Raw genomic sequence first — 23,458 nt, 5'->3', positions numbered from 1 at the left:
CTACATGGTGGTAATTCCAAAGTATCTGTCTCCTTAGCCCTGACTTTTCCTCCCGGAATCAAAACCTGTCTGCTGGGCATCTACTCGGGCCAAGTCCTGAGGACCTTCCAACTCAGTTTATCCAAGATTGAATTCATCTTTCCGACTGCATCCACTCTCCTCCTGTGTTCCCCACCGAGCTGGGGAACTCACTCACTCATTCACCCACTCACATATTTGCTCTTCATTCAAATGTTTACTCATCCACTCAAATGTTTGCTGAGTACCTTTTATGTACTCAGTACATTTTATGTGACAAACACGCTTCTAGAACTTGGGAATACAGCAGTGATAAATCAGGCTCTGGATCTCAGTACCTGGGGTACTGAATCCATGCTAGACTGTTCGGAGCTAATCTACAAGTCTCCCCCTTTCCTGCTTCCCACCATCCAATCAACTACTATGTCTTGTCAGATTTACCTTCAGGAGTATGTCTTCAACCCCAGCCCCTCCACTCCAGCCACACAGCCTCAATTCAGGCCCCCATCATGTCCTCAATTAAGGACTATTTCCAGGGTCTCTTTTAAGGCCAGCCAACCACAAGTCCTCTCTCCAGCTCCTCCACCCTCCACTCCCACCCCCATTCCCGGTCTAATCCACCTTCCACAGTGCTGCCAGAGTGAAATCTGATCATGTCATGGCCCAGCTTAAAACCTTCAATGGCACACTATGTCCTCTGCCCTCCCCTCTGCTTAAAATGCCTCAAGGTCTCTTGTGCTCTGACCCTTATTTATTTCTTCATCTCCTGCCCCACTCCCAACTCCAAGCTACTGACCCACTTAGAGATTCCTGAACACATCACCTGGGCCCTTGCACATGCTGGTCTCACTTCCAGCAACCCTTTTCTTTGTGGCAACCTTGGCTCCTGGACCCCAACAAGTTTGGTTTAATTCTGTCCACCCATCTAAGAGTCAGCTCAAATACCAGCTCCTCCACCCAGGAAGCTTTCCCCAATTTCCCTAGTCTGGGCTTGGTACCCCTTCCCCGGGCGTCCTTTGACCCTGTACTTCCTCGAACATAGCCTAGCCTTCTGTCCCATCATCTACTCTGGTCCCTGGTCCTGGCAGGAGCTCAATCATGGTGCAATTAAAGATAGAACATTTAAGGGAAAAAGAAAACAATAAAAGAAAAACACATATTTAAACCATGGAATTATCATTTTAAATGAAAAGTCTTTGTTATAACTTTTTCTAGAGATGATTCTTCTCAAAGAACAACAAAAAAAACCCTAAGTAAGGGATCAATAAATTGAAAATATAAGGAAGTCCACGGGATTCTATAAGGATGAAATAACTTTTACAGCATCTAGAGTGAGGAATTTCAACCTGTCTTCAGGACTCGACCAATAATCCTTACGCCATTAGTTACCTGATCCGAGATTTTATTCTCTGTGACACTCTTACAGATTGCTTGGTTCCAAAGAAAGCTATGCGCACAGTCCACAGGCACACCCTCCAGAAGCAGCTGTCTAACATTCTCATTATCTAAGAGGGAAAAGAAAGAGCCTTCAAACTTCATCCTTTAGATCAATGAAGTCAAACTCTAAACATTGCCAGCGGACCTTCTGTTACAAGAAAATATGTAGGTGCTCACTTAACTTCTCTAGAAGAATTTCCTTGACTAGAAATTAAGTTATTCCTATAGCTGGTTTCGAAATCTGCAAAACGGCAAAGACCTCCTAAGCTTAATTTTCGGGCATTTACTTTTAGTGTATACGATACAAATATCACATTCAGCTACCTCTAAATAACTGCCTAATCCCACACTTAAGATTCTAGGAACCACTGCACAGGTGAACAATTTCTTTATAACGTGCTAAGACAGTACAAGCCATATTTTAACTATTGGTTTCAGGGCTCTTTACATCATTCTTGGCCCAACTGTTGCGAGTCAACAGATATCAGCTTCTTCTACTCTATTATTTCAAGTCTCTTTATAATCCTTTTTCATTGAACTGAATGTTTATTCCTTCTGTACAACATGTTTTTCTTATTCCTTTAAGATGAGTATATTTTCATCCCTTTAAATAAACTACACCATGCCAGAAAGTACTCTAGTGGGAAAAAAGAAGAAACTTTTTTCAATTATAAACATCTCTATGGCTAGAAGACATTTCCTACATGAAGTCATTGAAATACTGGGGGGGGGGGGGGGGNAGAAATCTTCCAAACGTATTTTGTTGCACTGAAAAATTAAAAGAAAGAAAAAAAGAAAGACAATCCACGAGTTTTGGCTAACGTCGAGACTGCCTACATAGAAAGGTCACACTCAAAGGCACATACCTGCATGGGTCTGATGGCTGGAAAAAAAATAAGTTGGAAGCGACGGGGTCTTTAATGTGACAGATTTCAGGGGAGAACAAAGATAGAGAATGTTACATTGATGAAAAGATCTGAGATAAAAGCTCCTTCAAGTGGAAACTGCTTCTAGTCCGCTGCTGTCCCTCATGGAGATAATAACCAACAGCATCTCGTACCAGGGCTGTGTGCTGTGAAAGTTCCCACAGCCTGTCTAGGAGCAAACAGCCTCCGTTTCAAACAGCCTCTGTCCACCCAGAACTGCTTTCCTGTGGAGTGCTGCCAACGATCTGAGTGACAGAAATGGGACTCTACAAAAGACCAGGCTCATGCGGAGGATGTAAAGGCACAGGAAAGACAACTTCGTCCCCAAATATTCTAAAAAAATAATAATAAATAAATAGATGAAACAAAGTAGGTAGGACAGCCAGACAATGGAGTCTCATTCAGTGTTAAAAAGAAATGAGCTACCAAGCCGTGAGAAGACATGGAGGAAGTTTAAATGCTTACTACAAAGTGAAAGATGATAATCTGAAAAGGTTACATACTGTATGATTCCAATGAGATGACATTCTAGAAAACAAAACTAGGAAGACAGTGAAAAGATCAAGGGCTGGGAGAGAGAGATGAATAGGCAGAGCACAGATTTTTAGGGCAGTGAAACTACTTTATGATACTACAATAATGGATTCATGTTGTTATAAATTTGTCAAATCCCACAGAATATTCAACACCAAGAGTGAACCCTAATGGAAACTATGTCAGTGCAGCTTCATGGACGCTGTGCATATGTGGGGGCAGGGGAATACAGGAACTTTCTATTCCTTCCACTCAATTTTGCGGTGAACCTAAAACTATTCTAAAATATAAAGTCTATTTAAAACAAAACAGAGTATGTCTGAAGGCAAAGGGAAAGGCCCTTTTAGGTCAAGAGTCTAGTACGGAGGGAAAAAGAATATTACCAGCTGAGTCAGCATATACCTAAGTGGGCAGAGAATGACTACTCATTCTGAATGTAATTCTAAATCCTTTGCCCAAGACTCAAATAAAGGGTATTTTCTTTCATACCCGGGCAAAAGCCTTCTTATTAACTACGTAACTGCAGAATAACTTAGAGGTGGAAGGAATTAGCTTTTTTCTCCTTTCTTAAATGTATTTGAAGATGACCAAACTTGAAATCAAAACTTTCTTAGTAAGAGAAGCAAAGGAAATTAAAGTTTTCCTCATTTGGCAATCAAATAAACCAAAGTTAGGCTTCAAATTCACTCTATGTTAAATTAAACATGCAGAACAGTTCAAGGAGACCAGCTGAAGCTATGAGGGCTGCTTCTCCCAAGAGCAGAAACAGAGAAGTCGGTGCAAAATGGCCAATAACTGCACATTTCATAAAGTCACCTGCAGCTCAGGGCTCTGAAGGGATAATCTCTCACCTATCACTCTAAAGGGAACTTGGTTCTCCCTGTGTTTGGGGTACACACTATCAAAGAGTGCATAAGGAGAAAGACCACAAAGAGCCCATGAGCACAAGTAAAGCATTTTCTAAAGCAAATTCATCTCAGATGACAAAGACGAGTTAAAACTACCTATCAAAGCAAACCAACAGATGCTAAGGAGAATAAATCCTAAAATAACAGTACAACAGGAATTATATTTTAAAATCTCACATGGAAAACCAGTTACTTACATAGTGAAATGCTGTTAAGTTGAAAAGATTTGCAAGAACACATTATTCAAGGATCAAATAATCAAGAAAACTTTTCCAAAGCATCTGAAAATATGCATCATTACTTCAGGCTCTTCACTGAAAGACGATTTCCTTCTCTACACCCTTGCTACTCTCCTCCCAATACTTCTGACACTCAAATGTGCAGCCGTTTTCCCCAGACCAAGCAATTCTGCAACACCAGCTGGGGGTCCTACAATTCACATCAATTCTGACACCACCTACCCGGAGATGCTGTCAGATCGCACAGGTTCAGGGCTCAGTCCCACAAGACTGCCCCTTCTTCAAATGCCAGTTGGAGTCCCTGGTGGTCTCCTCTACTTCTGACCAGCTGGCTAGAAATTGGTCTCACCCATGACCCCCTCCTCAAATTCAGTAATTTGCTAGAATGACTCCCAGAATTCAAGAAAACAGTTTTCTTACTCCATTACTATTGTTTTCTTTTTTTAAATGAAAAGATTTAGCTCAGAAACAGCCAAAGGTATGAGGGAATGAGGCTCTTGCCCTCTTTGGACTCACCCTCCCAATACCTCCAGGTGTTCAGCAGACTGGAAGTTCTCCAAGCCCCAATTGTGTAAGATTTTTCCAGAGGCATAATCAAGTAGGCATGATTGATTAAATCACTGCCCACTGAATCAGACTCAATCTCTAACCCCTCTCCCCCTCCCAGAAGCAGGTCTGGGTGGGGCAGGGGTAGAAGGGCCAAGAAAGTTCCAACCCTCTAACTTTGTGGTTGGTTTCCGTGCCCCATCCCCAGCCCACCATCCTTAGAGACTTCCCACCTCATTAACATAAAAGGTGAGACTGAAAGGGGCTTTAATGAATAAGAAAACACTCTCCTTTAGCCTTTAAGGCTGTTATCACTTACGGAATTACAAGGATTTTAGGAGCTATATGCCAGGAAAGGGGCATCTGCACAAAGACCAAAATACGTATTTCTTATTATATCGCAATATCACAGTCTTTTCAGAGTCCTCTAATTCCCAGTACACATAAGAAGATGGTTTGTTCTCCAAATCAGGCAAACCCTTCTTTACGGTTTAAGTAACACCAAAGTTGGTCTGGTTTGTCCAAATCAAAACAGGCAGAGAATGACTTCAGATACAGAAAGAGAAAGTGGAAGTATATCAGAGAATTGAGTTTTCGATCATCAGGACATGGAGATTCTTCCAAGGATTAACCTTTTTATCAACTGACCCACCTCATCAAAGTATATTTCTAACTTCAGTTTTAAATTATCATCCTAGGGGCGCCTGGGTGGCACATCGGTTAAGCGTCTGCCTTCAGCTCAGGGCGTGATCTCAGCGTTATGGGATCGAGCCCCACATCAGGCTCTTCCGCTAGGAGCCTGCTTCTTCCTCTCCCACTCCCCCTGCTTGTGTTCCCTCTCTCGCTGGCTGTCTCTATCTCTGTCAAATAAATAAATAAAATCTTTAAAAAATAAAAAAAAATAAAATAAAAATAAATTATCATCCTAGATGGTGTGTTGCATTTGTTAGTAATACTGGTCTAATCCTAACTCAAGAAAGTTTACTTCTTTATGTAGCGCACGTACCAATGCCTCTTCAATGAAAGTCCCTAAGACAGGTTTTAATAAAATACCACGATGACTACCAAGACGGGAGGCGTTCAGAGAAATTGAGTCATGTGTTTCAAGGTAGGCTTTAATTTTCCTGGAACTGATTCATATTAAGATAACAGCCTTAAAAAGGATTTAATACATAACTGCCTCATTCCAAAAAAAGATCTGAAGCAGCGAGGGAAAGGAAGTGGAGTTTAAACTACAGCTTTAAGCCAATTATGACAGTGCACGTTTAATGCTTAGTCGACACGCAACTTTTAGGGTTGCACCAGACAACAACGCCATTAAAAAAGAAAAGAGGCAACAACTCACTGAGTAATGTCTGAGGTTCCATAATTAACTAACCCCTCTCTCATCCGACCCACCTTTCATGGAAGGTTCTGACAGACTAATTTGTTGCTCCTTTAATAAGCTATTAACTACACGTGGAGGTAAAAAACAAAATCTGGAGTTATTACTACGCACACCTATATCTTTCCTCTCAAAATTCAGAAGGTAATTTTAATGATTCTTCCAATTAATAGTGTCCAAATGACAGTAAACACGATGCGGTATTACCACCATTGTTGCAAATCCCAGATCAGACTAAAATTTTAGCAGGCTCCTGCCCACCCTCCGATGCCACCCCCGCCCAACAACCTCCCACAGGCCACTCTACTGAGTCTAAACCAAGGCATCTTACCCTTCAGCACCTGGGATGGCCTTGCCAGGATTCGAACCTGGATCATCTGTATGGTCAGACAGAGGCTTCCAATGAGCACAAGACCAGCTGCGGGTGCAGATCCCTTCCTCACAATTAAAATTCTGAAATGTCAGGCATTTTCAGAAAACCCAGTTGGCAGAAAGACAGGTTTTACCAGATACTAAAAATAAAGAACTCAGGGGGAAAAAATGAACATAAGGATCAGGCTATATGCCTCACGGCTAAAAGATACTTCCATATACACCATCTCCTTGGGTCGTAACTACCTTGAAAGGGAGGCCAGTAAAGATCATCCTAACTTTTTACAGATGAAGTTAATACAGAGGGGTCAGAACTCTCCTCATGGGACTAAACTACTCAAAATTGTAAGGAAAACCAGGGGTGTTCTAGAAACTTTACCTTGGCATTTTTCTGGATTGGGCAAAACTTTGGACCTCTTTTGAGGCAAATTTATTCGAGGATCCCCAACTGTCAATCCCAAAATACTCCCGGCTGGAATTTCTGCTGGTGATGTTATTCCTTTAACAACAACAACAAAAAACAAACCTTTCACAAAGTCATTCACAATACATATATATTTGCTTGTATCTTCAAATTTTTTAATAAAAATTTCTTCCTGGGCTCCCTAGTAAAAAACATACATTCCTCTTTTGTCCCATTAATACTTCTGGAGAGTAAATTAACATTCATAAAGAGTAACGTTTCCTACCAAAAACATTAAATTAACATAACGGATTATTTTACGACACGAACACGTATACTTCCATCAGCGATAACTACAACAGCTTCACACACAAACGTAATTGTGTACAGGCAGTGTAGACCTTAGTTTAGTACCTGGTCTACGTGTTTACCTATCATATCAGAATGCCAGTTATTCGGAATGCTAACGTAAACTCAAACAGAGTTTCCTGTGTTCGCTGAGTCAGGCACCCCTCTTCCGTGTTCTCTTGCCATATTTATGACAAGGAGTTACAAGTTAAAAAGCACTGCTCCGTGTAGTTAGCCCAACTGTAAAACACTCTTTTAACCCACTTCGCACTCCTCCCTTCTTCCCCAAACCACCCAGTCAGTATTCCCTCTGAATACCTCCCAACAACTCAAAAATGGCTTCTTGTCTGTGATGAAGGGAAACGCTATCAGGATTCTTACAGGTTTCAGTCCACCAGTGGTGAGGTGTCTTCTCTGTGTCCTCTCCCTCCTGAAAAATAACAACTCCTATTCACCAGACAAATAATGAATCAGACCTGACCATTTTGTAATGGTTGAGATACGTGGGCAACTGCCACCATATTTAACACAGTAATTCACACCAGCCTAACTACTCTCCTAATTAGAGGCAAGGACATAGCATTACACTTCTCTCAGGATTTCACACACTAAAAACCACACCCGAGGTTTCCAGAGAGGCTAACTAAGCTACTTCACACCTGCGTTCTTCTCTCAGCACACTACCGACAAAACAGGCCTGCTCCTTGCTCCTCTCCCACTACTGCCAACTTCATACCAATTTAAGCAATAAGACCTTCCCCACCAAAGAAAAACCAAACCGATACTGTTTGAAGAAATCTTCGGCAAAAGGATATCTTACAATTACATTATTCCTAGAAAGTTCAAATAAGATACACAAGTATTTTACTTATATTTTTCCCAGATAGAACAAGGAATTGAGCAAGGTTTCAAAAAGCACCACAGGGGTGCCTGGCGGGCTCAGTCAGAAGAGAGTGCAACTCTTGATCTCGGGGTCACGCGCTCGAGCCCCATGTTGGCATAGAGATTACTTAAACGAATAAAAAAATAAAAACTTAAAACAAAAACAAATAGAAAACAAAAAAGCACCTCAGTGCCAGTACCTCATACACCAAGAGAGAGAACCTACAGCCATGATTCACACTGGAGTTCAGTGAAGTAGGACGTGTTCCTACAGAGTCTAAAGAAGCAACCCGTTAACATATGGGCTACTTTCCTCACAGAAACTCAGGTAGCATAGCTTCTTGGTTTCAAGTACAGGCTCTGGAACCAAACTTCTTAGGTTCAAATCCTCCCTGAGCAACTGATTAGCTAGAGTGGAGCCCCTACTCTGTGCCAAGCACGGAGTCCTTGCCGTCACCAAGTTCAATGTCAACGTCGCATAAGTACACAAGCGAATCTAGACATATAAACGGAGAAACTGTGCAAAATGCAATGAAATATAATGCAATTTATATCATTTAACTTGGGGGTCAGGAGGGGATTCCAGAGGGAAATGATATGGAGGCTGAAGTCTGAAGAATAAGGAAGGTTTAGCCAAGCAGAGAGGGGGCTGGGGCGGAACGTTCAGCCAGGTGGGGAAAAAGCAGGTGTGAAGGCTCTAAGGGAGCGGAGACCGGACAGAAGGCCAGCACGGCTGAGCTGCAGGTGTGGAGAGAGCGAGCCAGGGAGGCAGGAAGCCACAGGAGCGTGCAGTCACGTGAAGGACTGTGGATTTCACCACAAACACAGTAAGAAGCTATGCAAAAGCTTTCCATCGGGAAATGACATGATGTGAATCAACCGTTAAAAGGGAATTCTGTTTCCTACGTGGAGGATGGAGTGAAAAGAAGGAACAGCAGAGGAAGTGAGGCAGCTGCTTTGGTGTGCAGGCAAGAGACACGGTGGCTGAGGCCGGTGTGGAAGCAACAGAGCGAGAGACAGAAGAAAGTCTCTTTCTTCTAACAGCCCAAAACCTGTTCTGACTGAACATCTTACTTGACCATGTGAAATCTGTGAGAGGCACTGGCACGGAAGGGTTAGCTGCACTCACACAGGGAAACCAACCGAATCTGAACCCGGAGTGTCTGATTCCTGACCTCGTCTCTCCTCCTAGACCTGCGTGGTCGATTCGGTAGACACCAGCCACGGAGAGCGATTTCTATTTAATTTCTAGTGAATTACAATTACATGAAGGTACAAATTCAGTTCCTCAGTCACACTGGCCACATTTCCAGGGCTCAAGAGCTACATGTGGCTAATGGCTACCACACTGGGCTCCACAGAAGATTATCACCCTTGCAGAAAGTTCTATTGGAAAGTGCCGCACTAGACATGTGGCTCTGAACCTTTTAGGGATCACAGACCCTTAGAACTAGCCCCGGAAAATGTGCACCACACAAGTACAAACGAACTGCACACACTTTCAGTGATTTTAGGGGCTCTCTGTTACCTACAAAACTCATAAAACTCAAAAACTACATGGATTCTCTGCATTTAAATAAGAACAAGTCAGTTTACTTATTAGATTCGCTTAGATCTGTTCTTCTAGAAGTGAAAGATGACCAAGTATTTGATAATAAGCGTAGGCAGAGGAATAAACAGTTATAGGCCATGGCCCAAAATGCTACCGAGGTATGTTAGGTTTCACCAATTTGCGAAGAAGGACATGAATAAAGCACCACAGTCACACTGATGCTTACGGTGTGGACAGAAGCGGCTTTTAGCGCCTCAGTCAGGACAGAGTGGGAAAGTGGACCGATCAACCGCAGCCTGTTCACCTCCATCGTCAAATCACTGAAAGACAGAAAAGGTCTTAAGATGGAAACTTCCATCTTAACAGACACAGTGTCTGAGCCACTGGTGAAAACAGAGCAAGTCTTCACTAAAATGGTTCAGTGGGTTCGGGGCAAATTCAGCCTGTACCTGATTACAATGCCTGTGGCTGGACAGATCCAAGAAGATGGTTGATGGGGATCTCTAGTTCCGTCACCGATAACTTTTTTAACGGGTTGAGCACTTTCTCCATCATCTTTCCGTTTTCTTTTCTTGCCAATTTTCTCATCAGGCAGTTCAGTTTGGCTTTTTTCTTCCGATGTTGTCGGCAGGGGGCTGGGGGTGCAGACTGTTGATTTAAGGGGTTCCACACACTGGCACACTGCTTTGAGCTCCTCTAAAACATCCTAAGGAAATATTGAAACACTTCAAGTGGTTTAGTTCATATTATTTTTTACTCCCTTTAAAAAATTCACATCTTTATCCCTTTACAAATTAAATGAAATTCATCATCATCAAAAAGCTTTTTTGGCGCTTCTAAACAGTGCATGGCACTTGAAACAAAAAAAACTCCTCGGAGTCGGGGCGCCTGGGTGGCCAGTCGGTTCNNNNGCATCTGCCTACGGATCAGGTCATGACCCTAGGGCCCTGGGATCGAGCCCCCAACTGAGCCCAGCGGGGAGTCTGCTTCTCCCTCTCCCTCCACTGCTCCCCCTCCTTGTGCACTCTCTCTCTGTGTCAAATAAATAAATAAAATCTTTAAATAAATTTTAAAAAACCAAACAAACAGAAAACCTAAGTGTGAAAGACTAATGAAAACAACACGACTATTCTGAACAATTAACATTTTTTTGAAAACGAGATTAAAGAGAACATTTCCAGCCTACCATATAAAAGCAGTGAATAGACCCGAAAAAATCAATGAATAAGAGAGGTTAAAAATCATCAGAATTACTCAAAACAGCTTCTCATCCTCAAAGAGACTCTGACAAGCACCTAGATACCAGTGAATTCAGGCCTGGTGGAGCACTTGACCAAAAGCCACTGCATAATCCGGTGGGTTTTCATCTCTACTTTCCCTTATGGCTTACTAAAAAGTGAAAGGTCAGGATTGCTTCATTTCATATTCACATCACAGTCTTCCCTATATTCCAATACCAGCAATCAGCCCAACTTTTATACTACTTAAATTCCCAAAGCATTGATTCCCATGGTAATTAAGAGTGCGGTGACAGAGTGGCAAGGAGAGAATTTCACGGATTCTACCTGCTTAAGCGATGGATGAAGCCAGATCCACAGCTGCCTGCTCTCTGAAGTGTGGCCGGGGGTCCCCTCAGACTTCCAAATAAACGTGACAGGCCCCAGCATCTCTTGAGGGTATCTGTTTGCCCGATAAAGCATGACACTACCTTGGCGCTTCCCAGACAGGCAGTGAACGGCCGCGAACGTCAGTCCTGGCATAAACAAAGACAAAATTCTACGATCTCCGGTGCTGAGATGGCCGTGTTACCGCCCAGTCACCGTCCTGCTACTTGCTGTCTGTCTGCATGAGGGATGAGGTGCTGCTTTTGATCCCTGCACAAAGCCTGGCACACAGTAAGTTCTCAAAGAAACAGCGACCGAATGATTTAATGAGGTTTGAGCTTCTGCCCGACTGAACTCCCTCCACCAGAACACCAGCTCTCTCCCTTTACACCTGACACTGTTGGAAATGATCCGAAACCACCCCATCTTCCCCAACACTAACACACTCCCTGGAACGAGAACTGTCTCATGGATTTTGATATATGTTTAAACTCCAAAACGCTTACTTGCTCGTGACATGAATAAATACACAAAGACTAAAACAGCACTCGGCTTCGAAACACGTTTACCTGTATCTATGCTACACATCGGAGAAAGGGCCTTCAGTATTTCTTCCTCTTTGCCCTTCAACTCCAAACAACAGTAGTAGGATAAATCCTGCACAAAGGGAGAGACATAATTACTTAGGGAGTGACATGAGGGAAAACTGTGAGTAGCCAAAAGCCACATCAGAAAAACTTCTACAGGTCCAAGACACAGACCAAATTGCCAAAGCTATCGTTTCATAAGTCAAAATCTGAAACCTGTCTATTCCTAGGACGTTAGCAAATACTCTTAAACCAATCTAGAGAAAAATCAAAATGAATTTTCATTTCAAGTGTTAAGTTACTGTGTCCTTTTCAGAAAGAAAATCTGTGAGCACGTCTGGCTGGCTCAGAGCTTGCTGGGAGCAACCCAAATGTCCGTTGTTGGATAAACAGATAAACAAGATGGGGTATCACATACAATGGAGTACTATTCAGCCTCAAAAATGAGGGGAATTCCAACACATGATACAACATGGCTGAACCTTGATGACATTATGTTAAGTGAAATAAGCCAGCCTCAAAGGATAAGTATTATGTGATTCTACTTATATGAGGCATCTGCAATGGTCAAATCCCTAGAGAAAGAAAGTAGAATGGCGGTTTCTGGGAGCAAGAGAGTGGGCAATGGGGAGTTACTGTTTAATGGAGATAGTTTCAGTTTGGGAAGATGAAAAAGATCTGGAGATGCAAGCTAATAACAGTTAAACAACAACGTGACCACAGTTAATGCCACAGAACTGCGCACTTAAAAATAATTAAAGGGGGTGCCCAGCTGCCTCACTCCATAGAGCGTGCAACTCCTGATCTCAGGGTGCTAAGTTCAAGCCCCACGCTGACTGTAGAGATTACTTAAAAACAAAATCTTAAAAAAGAAAATAATTAAAGTGGTAAAATTTGATGTTATGTACATTTTACCACCATTTTTTTAAAGGTTGTTATATTGATTACTCTGCTATGTTGCTCTCAAGATCTTGGTATCAGAGAATATTAATATCAGTGGCTTTTAAAACTTGGCCACGGCTTCCAGGTCTGGAATGAACAGGTCATGGGGATAAAAGGCACAGCATAGGGAACACAGCCAATGATACTGTAATAGCGTTGTGTGGTGACAGATGGTAGCTATGCTTTGGGGAGCATGGCATAACATATAGAAAAGTTGACTCATTATGTTGTATACCTGTGACTAATGTAACATTGTGTGTCAACTATACTCAGATAAAAAAGTTAAAAACAAAAACAAAAAAATCTGGCCAAGGTCATCCTGCCATTGAAAGACCCTCTGCAAAGAGCAAATTTCTAAGTATGTACTGGAAGAGAGAAAGCAATTGATTTAGCAATTGGGGGAGGGGAGAGGGCCAAGATAAATACTATTACCAGGCTCTAAAGCAAACTGTCCTCTCAAAGAACTTAAAACAAACTTCCTAGCATCCCACTGAATCATAAACATCTACGACAGCATTTTGAACACAGCTAAGGGCACACAAACATTTGTTGTGGATGAATGACTTCTAAATGAATCAATGCTGAAGAAATCTCGAACATGACCACCAAGACCCTGCAGGACCTGGTTCCTACTTATTTCTCGCGAACTAACCTCACCTTCATGTGATCCTCGAGCTCACTCTCTTCGTCTTTATCACACAGAATTTATTTCCATTCTTCCCTCTCACCTGCCTTCCTCTGCTTCCCCAACTCTCCCATTGTCTTACCCCTCCAGGCTGAGCCCAGACATCACTTCCATTTTGTCTAAAAGAACAGAAAAAGAAAACCAGCTGGGAAAACAGACCTGAAGGAGGCAACGGTTTGTCATGGCTCGGTAGCAGGCTCTGTGGCTCTTCAGCGTCGGCCTCTCCCCAAGACAGTAGCCCCACTTCTTGACCATGTGAAACCGTTTGGCGTGCCAGATGTGAGTTTCTAACCATATGTTCTTCTTTTGTCTACGGTTGAATTCTAGCACCCGGTTTTTGTGACATCTTCGAGCTTTATGGCATTTATTCTTTGAATGTTCTTTTTTCTGATGGACTGCTTTCTCGGCCTGTGGTTTCAAGAAGAGAGGCAGATCCTAGTTTGTAACTGTCTCCAAACAAAGTTACATGTGAGGAATTCAAACAGCTAGCGTTAGATTAAGTGGACTCCATCAGTGTGCTTAATTTTTTTAACTTGGTTCTCTCTCCAATGGAAGAGCAGAAGGGGAGGCAACAGGGAAGATTTCAGAGACAGGCAGACTTAGAGAGGAAGCACAGTCCTGTCGCTTACTAACTGGGCAAGCTTCATGGACTATGAGGATTGGAATATTTATAAAACACAAGCTTACTGTGGCTATTCATACTGGAGAGCAAGAAAATAAATCAGATGCTAGATTTTTTGTTATTGGTTTTAATGGTTTTTTAACCTCTGAGATTAGAACTAAACCCAAAACATAGGATGAAAAACGTAAAGCGAGGAAAACCTACACATTTCATGTTGGTTAGGTCCTGAGAGACAAATGCCAAACCTGATCACTGGGAAACAAACATTACATTACATCTAGAAAGCACAAAATTCCTGTTCAGTTTTCGCTCTTCATCTCCTCCACAGCTGAGCAAAACTTTTGTGGAAAGAAAAACAAAACCCAAACACTCTTCCCCCTTAGTCTGCGGGCCCCTAAGCACAAAGACTCTGTGTTGACGAGCGCTAATCCCACCACCAGAGCAGTATCAGTACACAGAAGGCACTCCATGAAGAGCTTTTAAGTCAACTAGCAAAGACATGGGTAGCTTAGACAATCGGAGAATGCCCAAGCCAAGGATTTTGGTGAAGCCAAAAACAACTAGACTTAAACAAAAATTAAATCCAAGTTTCAAATTTTCAATGCTGAAAAAGTCAAAAGGCAAATACTACGCATCGATGCTGCTTTTTTTTTCCTTAACCTTCCAACTTCCAGCTGGCCACACCCCCAAAATGCAGAGTTAAAATCGCTTATGTGGCAAGGTCAGGATTGTATTTTAAATATTGGCAGGAGAACGTCAACTATTTAATGCCATTAAAAGAAAGGGCTTTCAAAACTAATTTAAAAAAAGGAAGTAGGGGAAAAAAGAAAAAAGAAAGAAAGGGTGTCCAAACACTACGTGCAAGGGATGCCTGGGGGGGCTCAGTCGGTTAAGCATCTGCCTTCAGCTCAGGTCATGATCCCAGGGTCCCCGGATCGAGTCCCACATCGGGCTCCTTGCTCAGCGGGGAGCCTGCTTCTCCCTCTGCTTGCCACTCCCCCTGCTTGTGCTCTCTCTCTCTCTCTCTGACAAATAAATAAATAAATAAAATATTAAAAAAAAAAAAAAAGCCAAACACTATGTGTAACATCCAACTGCCTGCTAATAAGCAAAGAGAGTAGGGGGGAGTCATGATTAAACCAAAAAAATATTCAAGATGAGCATGTTGCTTTGGTTTTCATTTTAATTCTGTTAGGTTAACACTCTCCAATTTCCTTCCAGAACTACTAACTTAAACACCGACACTGAGTGAAGCTCCTACCTCCTTCCGGGCAGTCTCCTGCAACCGTCTGGGAAGGCGCTTGACATTGTGGCTCATGGCTCTCCGCCTCATGTGCCGGGGCAGGGTCTGGAACACCAGCGAGTTAGAAGATGTCTGGGTCACTGCTTTCAACATGGCACTGATTTCAGCGGCTCGGGCTTGAGCAAAAGTGGAAGCTGTTGACAAAAACAGCACCATCATTAAAAACAAGTCTTGAACCCATACTTCTGGTAGATCTCAGAAGGAAGACAGATTGGAAGTACATGAGTTTACAACCCACCCACCATCCGAATTAGATTAATACCAAGGCTGGTTATTTCTGTATGATAAGATTATGAAACTATTCTGTTTTTACTTCCGTTTTCTACAAGGATTCAGTGTTATTTTTCTAACCAGAAAAAAAGTTTAAAAGCAAGTTTACAAAGAATTTCTTCAAACAGAGGCCTGTGTGTGATATAATCACAACCATTTTTAAGTGTAACAATCACACAAGAAAACAAAGAAAAAGCAAGATTTTAATAATGGTTGTGACTTCAAGGATTTTTTTCTTTAATATTTTCTGCTTTTTCCAAATACGTACCCATAGCTGTTACTAGTTTTCCTTACAGAAAAACAGAATTTTTTTGTAAGTGTAAACAAACAGCTGGAAAAATTTAAGCTGGAGAAATTTTGTCCCCAAAGGCACACCTAAAGAATATAGGGTTATGGGATAGCAGGGGTGACTGAAGACAAGGTCTGAAAAGGCCTAGAGACAGGTATTTAAAGGTATTAGTTACCCTCAGGGTGTGTTAAATTTGGTTTCATCTTTGGAGAATGTGTGAGGAGTGTAGATGGCATTTGAGATTTTAAAAAAGAGGTGGGGGAAGGGCAAAGAAGATTTTAGGACAAAAGGGACCAGTTCACAGATACGGACTTTTTAAGAACATGAAAAAGAAGAAAAAAGAAACTGCAGAGAGGAGAGCAATCAGGTTCAAGGAAGCTACAGCCAAAGTCCAGGCTGGAAGTGAGAAGGGCCCAATGTGGAAGGAGAGGAGGAAAGGAGAGAGACGGGGAGGCAGGGCCAAGACAGACAGCACTGGAAATCTGGCTGCATTAGAAACAGAGAGCTCATCGTATAACCAAACTTCACTTCTTCACAAACACCTACCAGTTATATACTTGGGAATCTCCTGAGACGTGCCCTCAGGACCTGCTTTCCATCCTCCCTTTTTTTTAAACATTATTTTAGAGGAAGACTGTTCCTTCACATCAGGATCAATTAGGGAATGGGTCGTTTTGGTTTGCCGCTGTCGTGAAGTTCCAGGAAAATGCTCTAGTTTATTTAAAAAAAAAAAAACAAAAAACACAAGAAGAAATAGGTCAGCCTTACCAGGGATCTGGATTACAGTGAAGAACACCATTCCCTGGGTGGTAACACTAATCACATTTCTAATCCTACAACGACCCTATAAGGAGACTATCTTCCCTTTAAAGAGGAGGGAACCTCAGATATGCCCAAGATGACATTGCTAGCAGGCAGCACACTGGCTAATCTTGTCAGCATGACAAATTAACCTTGCATGTAACTGATAAAGGGACCTTTTCTCCAAATAGTACAAAACAGATTTTAAATCTAAGCTCCCTTAAATGCTACAATTTACATGATTTTGTATATTCAATCTTTCATTATAATTCTCTGGCACACTCACGTTGGGTGCCTGTGCTAAATTAAAGAAAGAAATAAAAGCCAAGTCTCTATACAAATGTCTGGGCGTTAAAACCACTGACTTTAAGGTAACATCGAATCCCTGTCTGCAAATGGAGGCAGAGATCAGTAGAGGATTTTATGGTGTTCCAGCTTATTTCCATCATAGTGTTAATTATTAAGCCCCTGTAAAGCATGAAACATGTTACAAAGTTTGTCACTGGGAGATTTAAATGAGATAGTGTGTGTGAAGGCTTATTACATGGCATGGTAGGCCTCGACTGTCGGATCCAAATCTAAATCTTACAAATATGAGTCTAAAACTTACTTAATCAGATCCAAAGCACACTCTTCTTTAAAGTGTCCCCCAAAAGTTCTTGGTCACCTGCTTGCTGTCTTCCCAAACTGGCATTTTCTATTGTTACCCAATGAATAACTATTACCTTCGTATCACCTTCTAAGGTTCTAAAATCAGCACACGAGCTAAATACAGATACAATAAACACACTGTGCTTCTTTTAGGGAATAAAATACTGTAATTTTTTTTTAAAGATTTAATTTATTTATTTGTCAGAGAGAGAGGGCGTGAGCACAACCAGGGGAAGCAGCAGGCAGAGGGAGAAGCAGGCTGCCGGATAAGCAAGGAACCTGATGTGGAACTCGATCCCAAGACCCTGGGATCATGACCTGAGCTGAAGGCAGACGCTGGTTGAGCCACGCAGGTGTCCCTAAAATAGTGTAATTTAATAGTAACTGTGTTAAGATAGAGATAGAATATACCCGCTCTAAGATACATACAGCCAATTCTTATTCCCAGTAGTTATGCACCATAAAGTCACAAAGAACACTGAATTAGCAAAATACTGAACCACTGTTCCTAGAGGAAATATATATATACACACAAACATAGCACACTGATTGCAATCTCACATCATAAAAACAACTCATCCTGGTACATTGTTTCCCTTACTTACAAAGGAAAAAAGAGAGTCAGAAGTGCTAAGTGATCCGCCTGAGGCTGCCCACCACGAGCACTCCGTCCCCATTCAGAGAGGGAGCTCCCTGGGCCCTGCTGCGCCGCCCCGCTACAGCCTCCCCACTCTGGTCATCTCTGTAAGAAAGCCGAAGCAAGAAGGGAGCTGGGAACCTCAGCTAAGAACGTCCACATGGGGTGACTCAAATTTTGTCCATCTCTTCGCAAGTCCACGAATGACCACCAAAGTACCATGAGTATTAAGCTGGGGGTTACAAATCAACTTAGTGACTAGATGAATTTGCGAATACAAAATGTGTGAATAATGAGGGTCAACTGTACCTGTTTTTAATGCAGGTCATTTACTATTTAAATAATAACTATCAAGAAGAGCTGACAAGGGGCGCCTGGGTGGCTCTGTCAGTTAAGCGTCTGCCTTCGGCTCAGGTCATGATCCCAGGGTCCTGGGATCCAGCCCCAAGTCGGGCTCCCTGCTCAGAGGAGAGTCTGCTTTGCTTCTTCATCTTCTTCTGCCCCTCCCCCTGCTTAATCTTGCAAAGAAAAAGAAAAAAAAAAAGAGCTGACAAAAGCATTTTGATCCAGAGTGGAGAGAGTACTGTGTGTATCTTACCTTGTTTTTGAGCTTGGAAAGCTCTCCCACCTCCATTATGGTACTTTGTGCCCCTATCGGCCACAAAGCCAGAAGATAAAGTCACATTAGTGGGCTGGTTTCTCATTTTCTTAGCATGTTTTCTTTCTTTTGCATTAGACATTTCTGGAAAGAAAGTAATAAATTTAGTACAGGCAAAGGGAACCTCCGTACAAAAAATAAAAATACATCTAGTAAATAAATATTCATGTAACTCAAAGTTTGATTCTTCGATATAACCAATCTTCATTTATTATAGGTGGGTTGATGATATCAAAATGTGATCCCAGGACTCATCTCCAGCAGAGATTCATCAGCAGGGCCATCTCTAAGGAAGTCATGAATGGTATTAACACCAAAAACCCAATTCAAGAGGGAAAAAAGAATTCTACTGGTGTAAGAGACCGTTATTAGTATATTCCAGAATGCATTGCCAGGTAATTCAATTATATGCCAATGTTGACACTACATAGTCTATCGAAAGAATGAAAAATGAGGTATGAGAAAAGATCCTTCTGCCGTGGCAAACATTCTCAGGTGAAACCAGAGCGACCTCACTCAATGAGATACAGCGCACACTATTCTGATACGACACCCCTACAAAAACTGAACATAAACTACTGATGCTTTCATTTCCGCCATGGAGACGGACCAGCTGTACCTGTAATTTAGAACAGCCAAAAGATTTCAATTTAAAATAAGGATAAAGGACAAAACCCTGGGGGAGCCTGATGGATTTACTCTGTAGTTCTCAACTCTCAAACTCAACATCCCCTTTTTTCTTTTTTTAGATTTATTTATTTATTTGAGAGAGAGAAAGAGCAGGGGGAAATAGGCAGAGAGAGGGAGAGAGAGTCTTGGACAGACTCCCTGCTGCGCGTGGAGTCCGACTCCGGGCTTGATCTCATGACCCAGTTCAGAACCTGAGCCGAAATCAAGAGTCGGATGCTTCAACTGACTGAACCACCCGGGTGGCCCATCCCCCTTTTTTTTCTGAATGGTTTGAAACCCCTGTTTTCTATTTTGAAATAAAATTCATTAATAACATAACCTACTAGACACATAACTTTTACCAATATACACCCTATAATATGTGCCCTAACTATTATGTAAAGGAGAACTAAAAAGTAATTTTAATAAAAGAACGCGTACTTTCTGTATGTAAGTATTTCACCACTACTGGGTGACGTTAGGTAGTAGGGAGACATTCTGGACTCCGGGGTAAGGCACCACAACACAGGCCTAGTACAGGCACTGCAAAGCTGGAGAAGAGGCCTGGAGTGGCCCCCATGCCGCAGTCATTCCCTCGCCTCTCACTGACTGTAGGGAAATCTGAAGAGGTCTGTGCGAAGGAAGGAAGCAGCTCAGAGTAGCAGGGCCAAGCTGTTCTCAAAGCGTTTCAGTGTTTTAATACAGTCTTTACCGGTACCCACACATAGAATTACCACAAATGCAACAGCTACAGAGGCAAAGAAATACAGGTGGGTTGTACCTGTGCCTCAAAGAGAAGGCAGCAAGGCCACTGGTGACATAGTTTTCCGAGCTAGCGAACACCCCTTGGTAAAGTAGCAAAAGCAGGAGAGGGGGAAGGAGAACAATCTTGTTTTGATTCATTGCATTCCTGGAAGATTCAGTGTATATTAAAACCATGTAACTGATATTTTGTGCTTTTATGTAAAACAGGTATTGGGCTATTGTGGGGCTTTCCTGCACACTGCAGGATGTCTGACATCCCTGCGCCCTGCCCGACAGGTGCCAGCAGTGTTACCCCACTCGTTATGCCAACCAAAAACACCTGCAAAAACTAACAGACTGCCACCTCAAGAGTTGCACCACTTCTACTGAATGCCACTGAATTAACTACCACCCACTCACTTCCCTCTTTCCCAATGCAGGGCTTCATTCAAAATTAAGAGTAACCAGTGTTGTGTAGTATTTAAGAACCCTTCCCCTGGAGTTAGAAAGATCTGGATCAAATACCTTCCTTAACACTTTTTAGTTACATAATCGTAGGAAAGTTACCTTCCCTCTTTGAGCCTCAGTCCCCTCCTCTATGAATGGGAATGGTCACAAGCTGCTGTGAGAATAAGGTAATGAACATAACACTTGGAGCACGGTGCTTTGCAAAAACTAAGGGCTTGATTTATGGTAGCTATTATTCTCACCCAGAGGAGAGAGAAAACTGAGCAGGTCACAGGGCGCCAGACTGAAATAACAGAGATTATGTCATTTCACTTTCTCATTCCATTCTGCTTTCACCCAAATGAAAGACAATTACATGTACACCCAAAAACATTTTTCAAATTTAAAAGATATATAGGAAGTAAGTAAAGTTCTGCAGAACCCGTCGGCTAGTGAATGACATGGTTCAGATCAGTTTGCATTAAGAACCATCGAGAATGGTCTTACAAAACAATTCAGTTCACCTACTATTATCTACTTGAATCAGAACTTACCCAGCAAGACAGAGCACGACCTGGGAACCCTGGTCCGCTCAGCACGAAAACAGGCCAGGAGCAGGCTGGGACTTGGGGACCGATGTAAACTTTGATACCAGACTAAAAAATTAGTGGATTGAACTAGCAGTGGTCCTCAAACAGTTCTAACAGCAGAAGAGAATGAATATAGACTATATCCGTCTGAAGATTTTACTTAAAAATAGTTTCCAGAAGAAATCTGAAGTCTTCCCTGAAAAATCGGGTGAGTTTCAGTATATTATTCAGTTTATGTGTTTCCACGTTTACTCATTTAGCTTTAACGAGCACTAAATATGTGCCAAGCTTTATAAATGTGTTTTCCCCAAAATCTTTAAATAAATCGGACATATTATGTTTTCTCACACAGCTTACTATCACCTGGTTGACCAGATACACCCCTTTATAATGGACTCCAGTTTGACAACCTGGGAATTAACCAGACGATCTCTGATTTCTTCCAGATCTAAAAAGTTGGTGATTTAGACTTGATATAAAATTTGCCTTAAGAATACAAGTATCTTGGGGCACCTGGGTGGCTTAGTTGGTTAAGTGTCCGACTCTTGGTTTCAGCTCAGGTCATGATCTCAGGGCCGTGGGATCAAGCCCCTCATCTGGCTCCATGCTCAGTGTGGAGTCTGTTTGTCCCTTTCCCTCTGCTCCACCCCCCCCACTTACACGCATGCATGCGTGCTCTCTCTCTCAAATAAATAAATAAATAAAATCTTATATAAAAAAAAAAGAATACAGGTATCTTGTTTCACAAGAAATATTTTACACAAGTTAAATTATTTGTAATGCCCCAAGAGAGCTCCTTATTTAAAGAATCATATGGTGAATTATTTTGTAATAAAAAGCATCTCCTGATTGTCCAGTTTAATCAAATTTAACAACCTTTTGGTATCCTATGTTTATTAGTTTTGGGCTGTGTGTATACAAAAGTAGCATAAGGTTGTGGCCTCTTTCCTTAAAGAGTTCGGTTGTTCTAAACAGCTAACATTTATGAAGAACTTTATGTGTCAAGCTCTGTTCTACATGCCTTACTCTTTCAATTCTCAAGACGCTATGAGGGAGGTACCAGTACTACCTCCATTTTATAAATGAAGAAACTGAAGCAGAGAGAGGTAACATAACCTGACCAAGGCCAATAAGATTGTAAGTGTGCCGCGAGTCAAACCAGGCAGTCTGACTCTATTCACTATTTTTAAAACACAAAACAATTAGACAACAAGAGTACACCCATGAAAAGACTAAATTTTGCAGTATAGCACAATAGGAAACCGAATAAGAAGGGAAAATGTGGATCCACAGGAAAAGTCAATGAGAAAATAGCATTTCAGTTGGTTGGAATTTGGGTAGCGAAGAAAGAGTACTCAGGAATCTTCTGTGTGATTTCAGGAGTGAGGACTCTGGATGACTTGAGTGGGATGTGACAGTAGGAGGGGATAAAGCTGAGTAGGCCAGGGAAACCAGACTGGAATTTCTATTTTATTCTATGCTTGAAGCCCCAAACCAATGGAAAAGCTCTGAAGCCCTTGAGCAGGAAGTAGGAAAACCAAACCTTCGCAGTATGTAGGACAAATGAGAAGGAATGATGAGGATTTTCTTACATTACGTTTTAGAACCAGGGCAGGACAGGAATCTTACCTGTCTTTTTCACTGTTGTCCCTCCAGCACCGAGCAATGTGCCTTGCACAAGGTAGGGCTCATTATATATTTGTTGAATGTAAACCTGCACGCATAAATGGAGTGAAGCGTGCTTACAATGCATTTATTAACAGAGTAAGAAATATTTGGCCAAGTACCACGCCTTCTGACACGGCATGACTGTATCTGCCAAGAGCCCGGCCTATCTTCCTTTTTGGAATCAGATGCCGAGGGCTTGGTTCAGATCTAAGCGGAATGCGTGGAGACCTTGTAAAGCTGGAGGAGCACTCATGAATGGCAACATGGGAGGCACGGAAGGTGGACGACGCCCAGACCTCAGCGTGGTCCCCTTAATGACCCAACTCATTCCTTCAGAGTGCCTGGCAGGACCGGGGCGCAGCCCATTCCGAGGACGGCGTCCGCCCGGCAGGACAATACGGGGAAATGACAAACGCAGGGGACTCGAGCTCAGGGGCCGAAGGAGGCGCGGAGCGGCGAGCGGGGCCCAGGCGCAGGCTGCCAGGGAAGAAGAGGGCAGCGGGGTCTGAGCGAAGGAAGACTGGGAGGAGAGCCGGGCCGGTGCGCGGGCGCGGGGCGGGGAGCCATCGCAGACTCCCCCAAAACTCGCGGACCCTGGGGCACACCGGCCCCTCACGACCTACCTGCCAGAAGCTTTGAGGGAGGAATCCAGGGCTCCCCGGGTCAGAATGACAAGGCTCTGCGACAGTCTACTCCGTGGAGACGTGCGCGGCGAGCAATCTGCAGGGCGCATGCGCCAGTG

The 23,458-nt window shown here is 42.6% G+C and overlaps 1 protein-coding gene across 1 annotated transcript in view; it reads right to left on the bottom strand.

Annotated features, from left to right (window-relative positions):
- POP1 (POP1 homolog, ribonuclease P/MRP subunit) overlaps positions 1–23,448 on the bottom strand; it is a 31,627-nt gene extending 8,179 nt beyond the window's left edge. The window contains exons 1-12 of the mRNA XM_008689198.2: positions 23,340–23,448; positions 18,539–18,682; positions 16,398–16,562; positions 15,251–15,426; positions 13,527–13,775; positions 11,723–11,810; positions 11,115–11,302; positions 9,999–10,255; positions 9,776–9,869; positions 7,434–7,545; positions 6,744–6,863; positions 1,408–1,523 (exon numbers count right to left, since the gene is read on the bottom strand). Coding sequence (XP_008687420.2) covers positions 1,408–1,523; positions 6,744–6,863; positions 7,434–7,545; positions 9,776–9,869; positions 9,999–10,255; positions 11,115–11,302; positions 11,723–11,810; positions 13,527–13,775; positions 15,251–15,426; positions 16,398–16,562; positions 18,539–18,680 — 1,707 coding nt within the window. The 5' untranslated portion in view covers positions 18,681–18,682; positions 23,340–23,448. The remainder of the gene's footprint in view (positions 1–1,407; positions 1,524–6,743; positions 6,864–7,433; positions 7,546–9,775; positions 9,870–9,998; positions 10,256–11,114; positions 11,303–11,722; positions 11,811–13,526; positions 13,776–15,250; positions 15,427–16,397; positions 16,563–18,538; positions 18,683–23,339) is intronic.
- Positions 23,449–23,458: the final 10 nt, after the last annotated feature.

The sequence above is a fragment of the Ursus maritimus genome, unplaced genomic scaffold (genome assembly GCF_017311325.1).
Source record: "Ursus maritimus isolate PB19 unplaced genomic scaffold, ASM1731132v1 scaffold_9, whole genome shotgun sequence".
NCBI classification, from domain to species: Eukaryota; Metazoa; Chordata; class Mammalia; order Carnivora; family Ursidae; genus Ursus; species Ursus maritimus.
The sequence above is the reverse complement of the archived record's forward strand: the minus strand, read 5'-3'. Positions and strand labels throughout refer to the sequence as shown.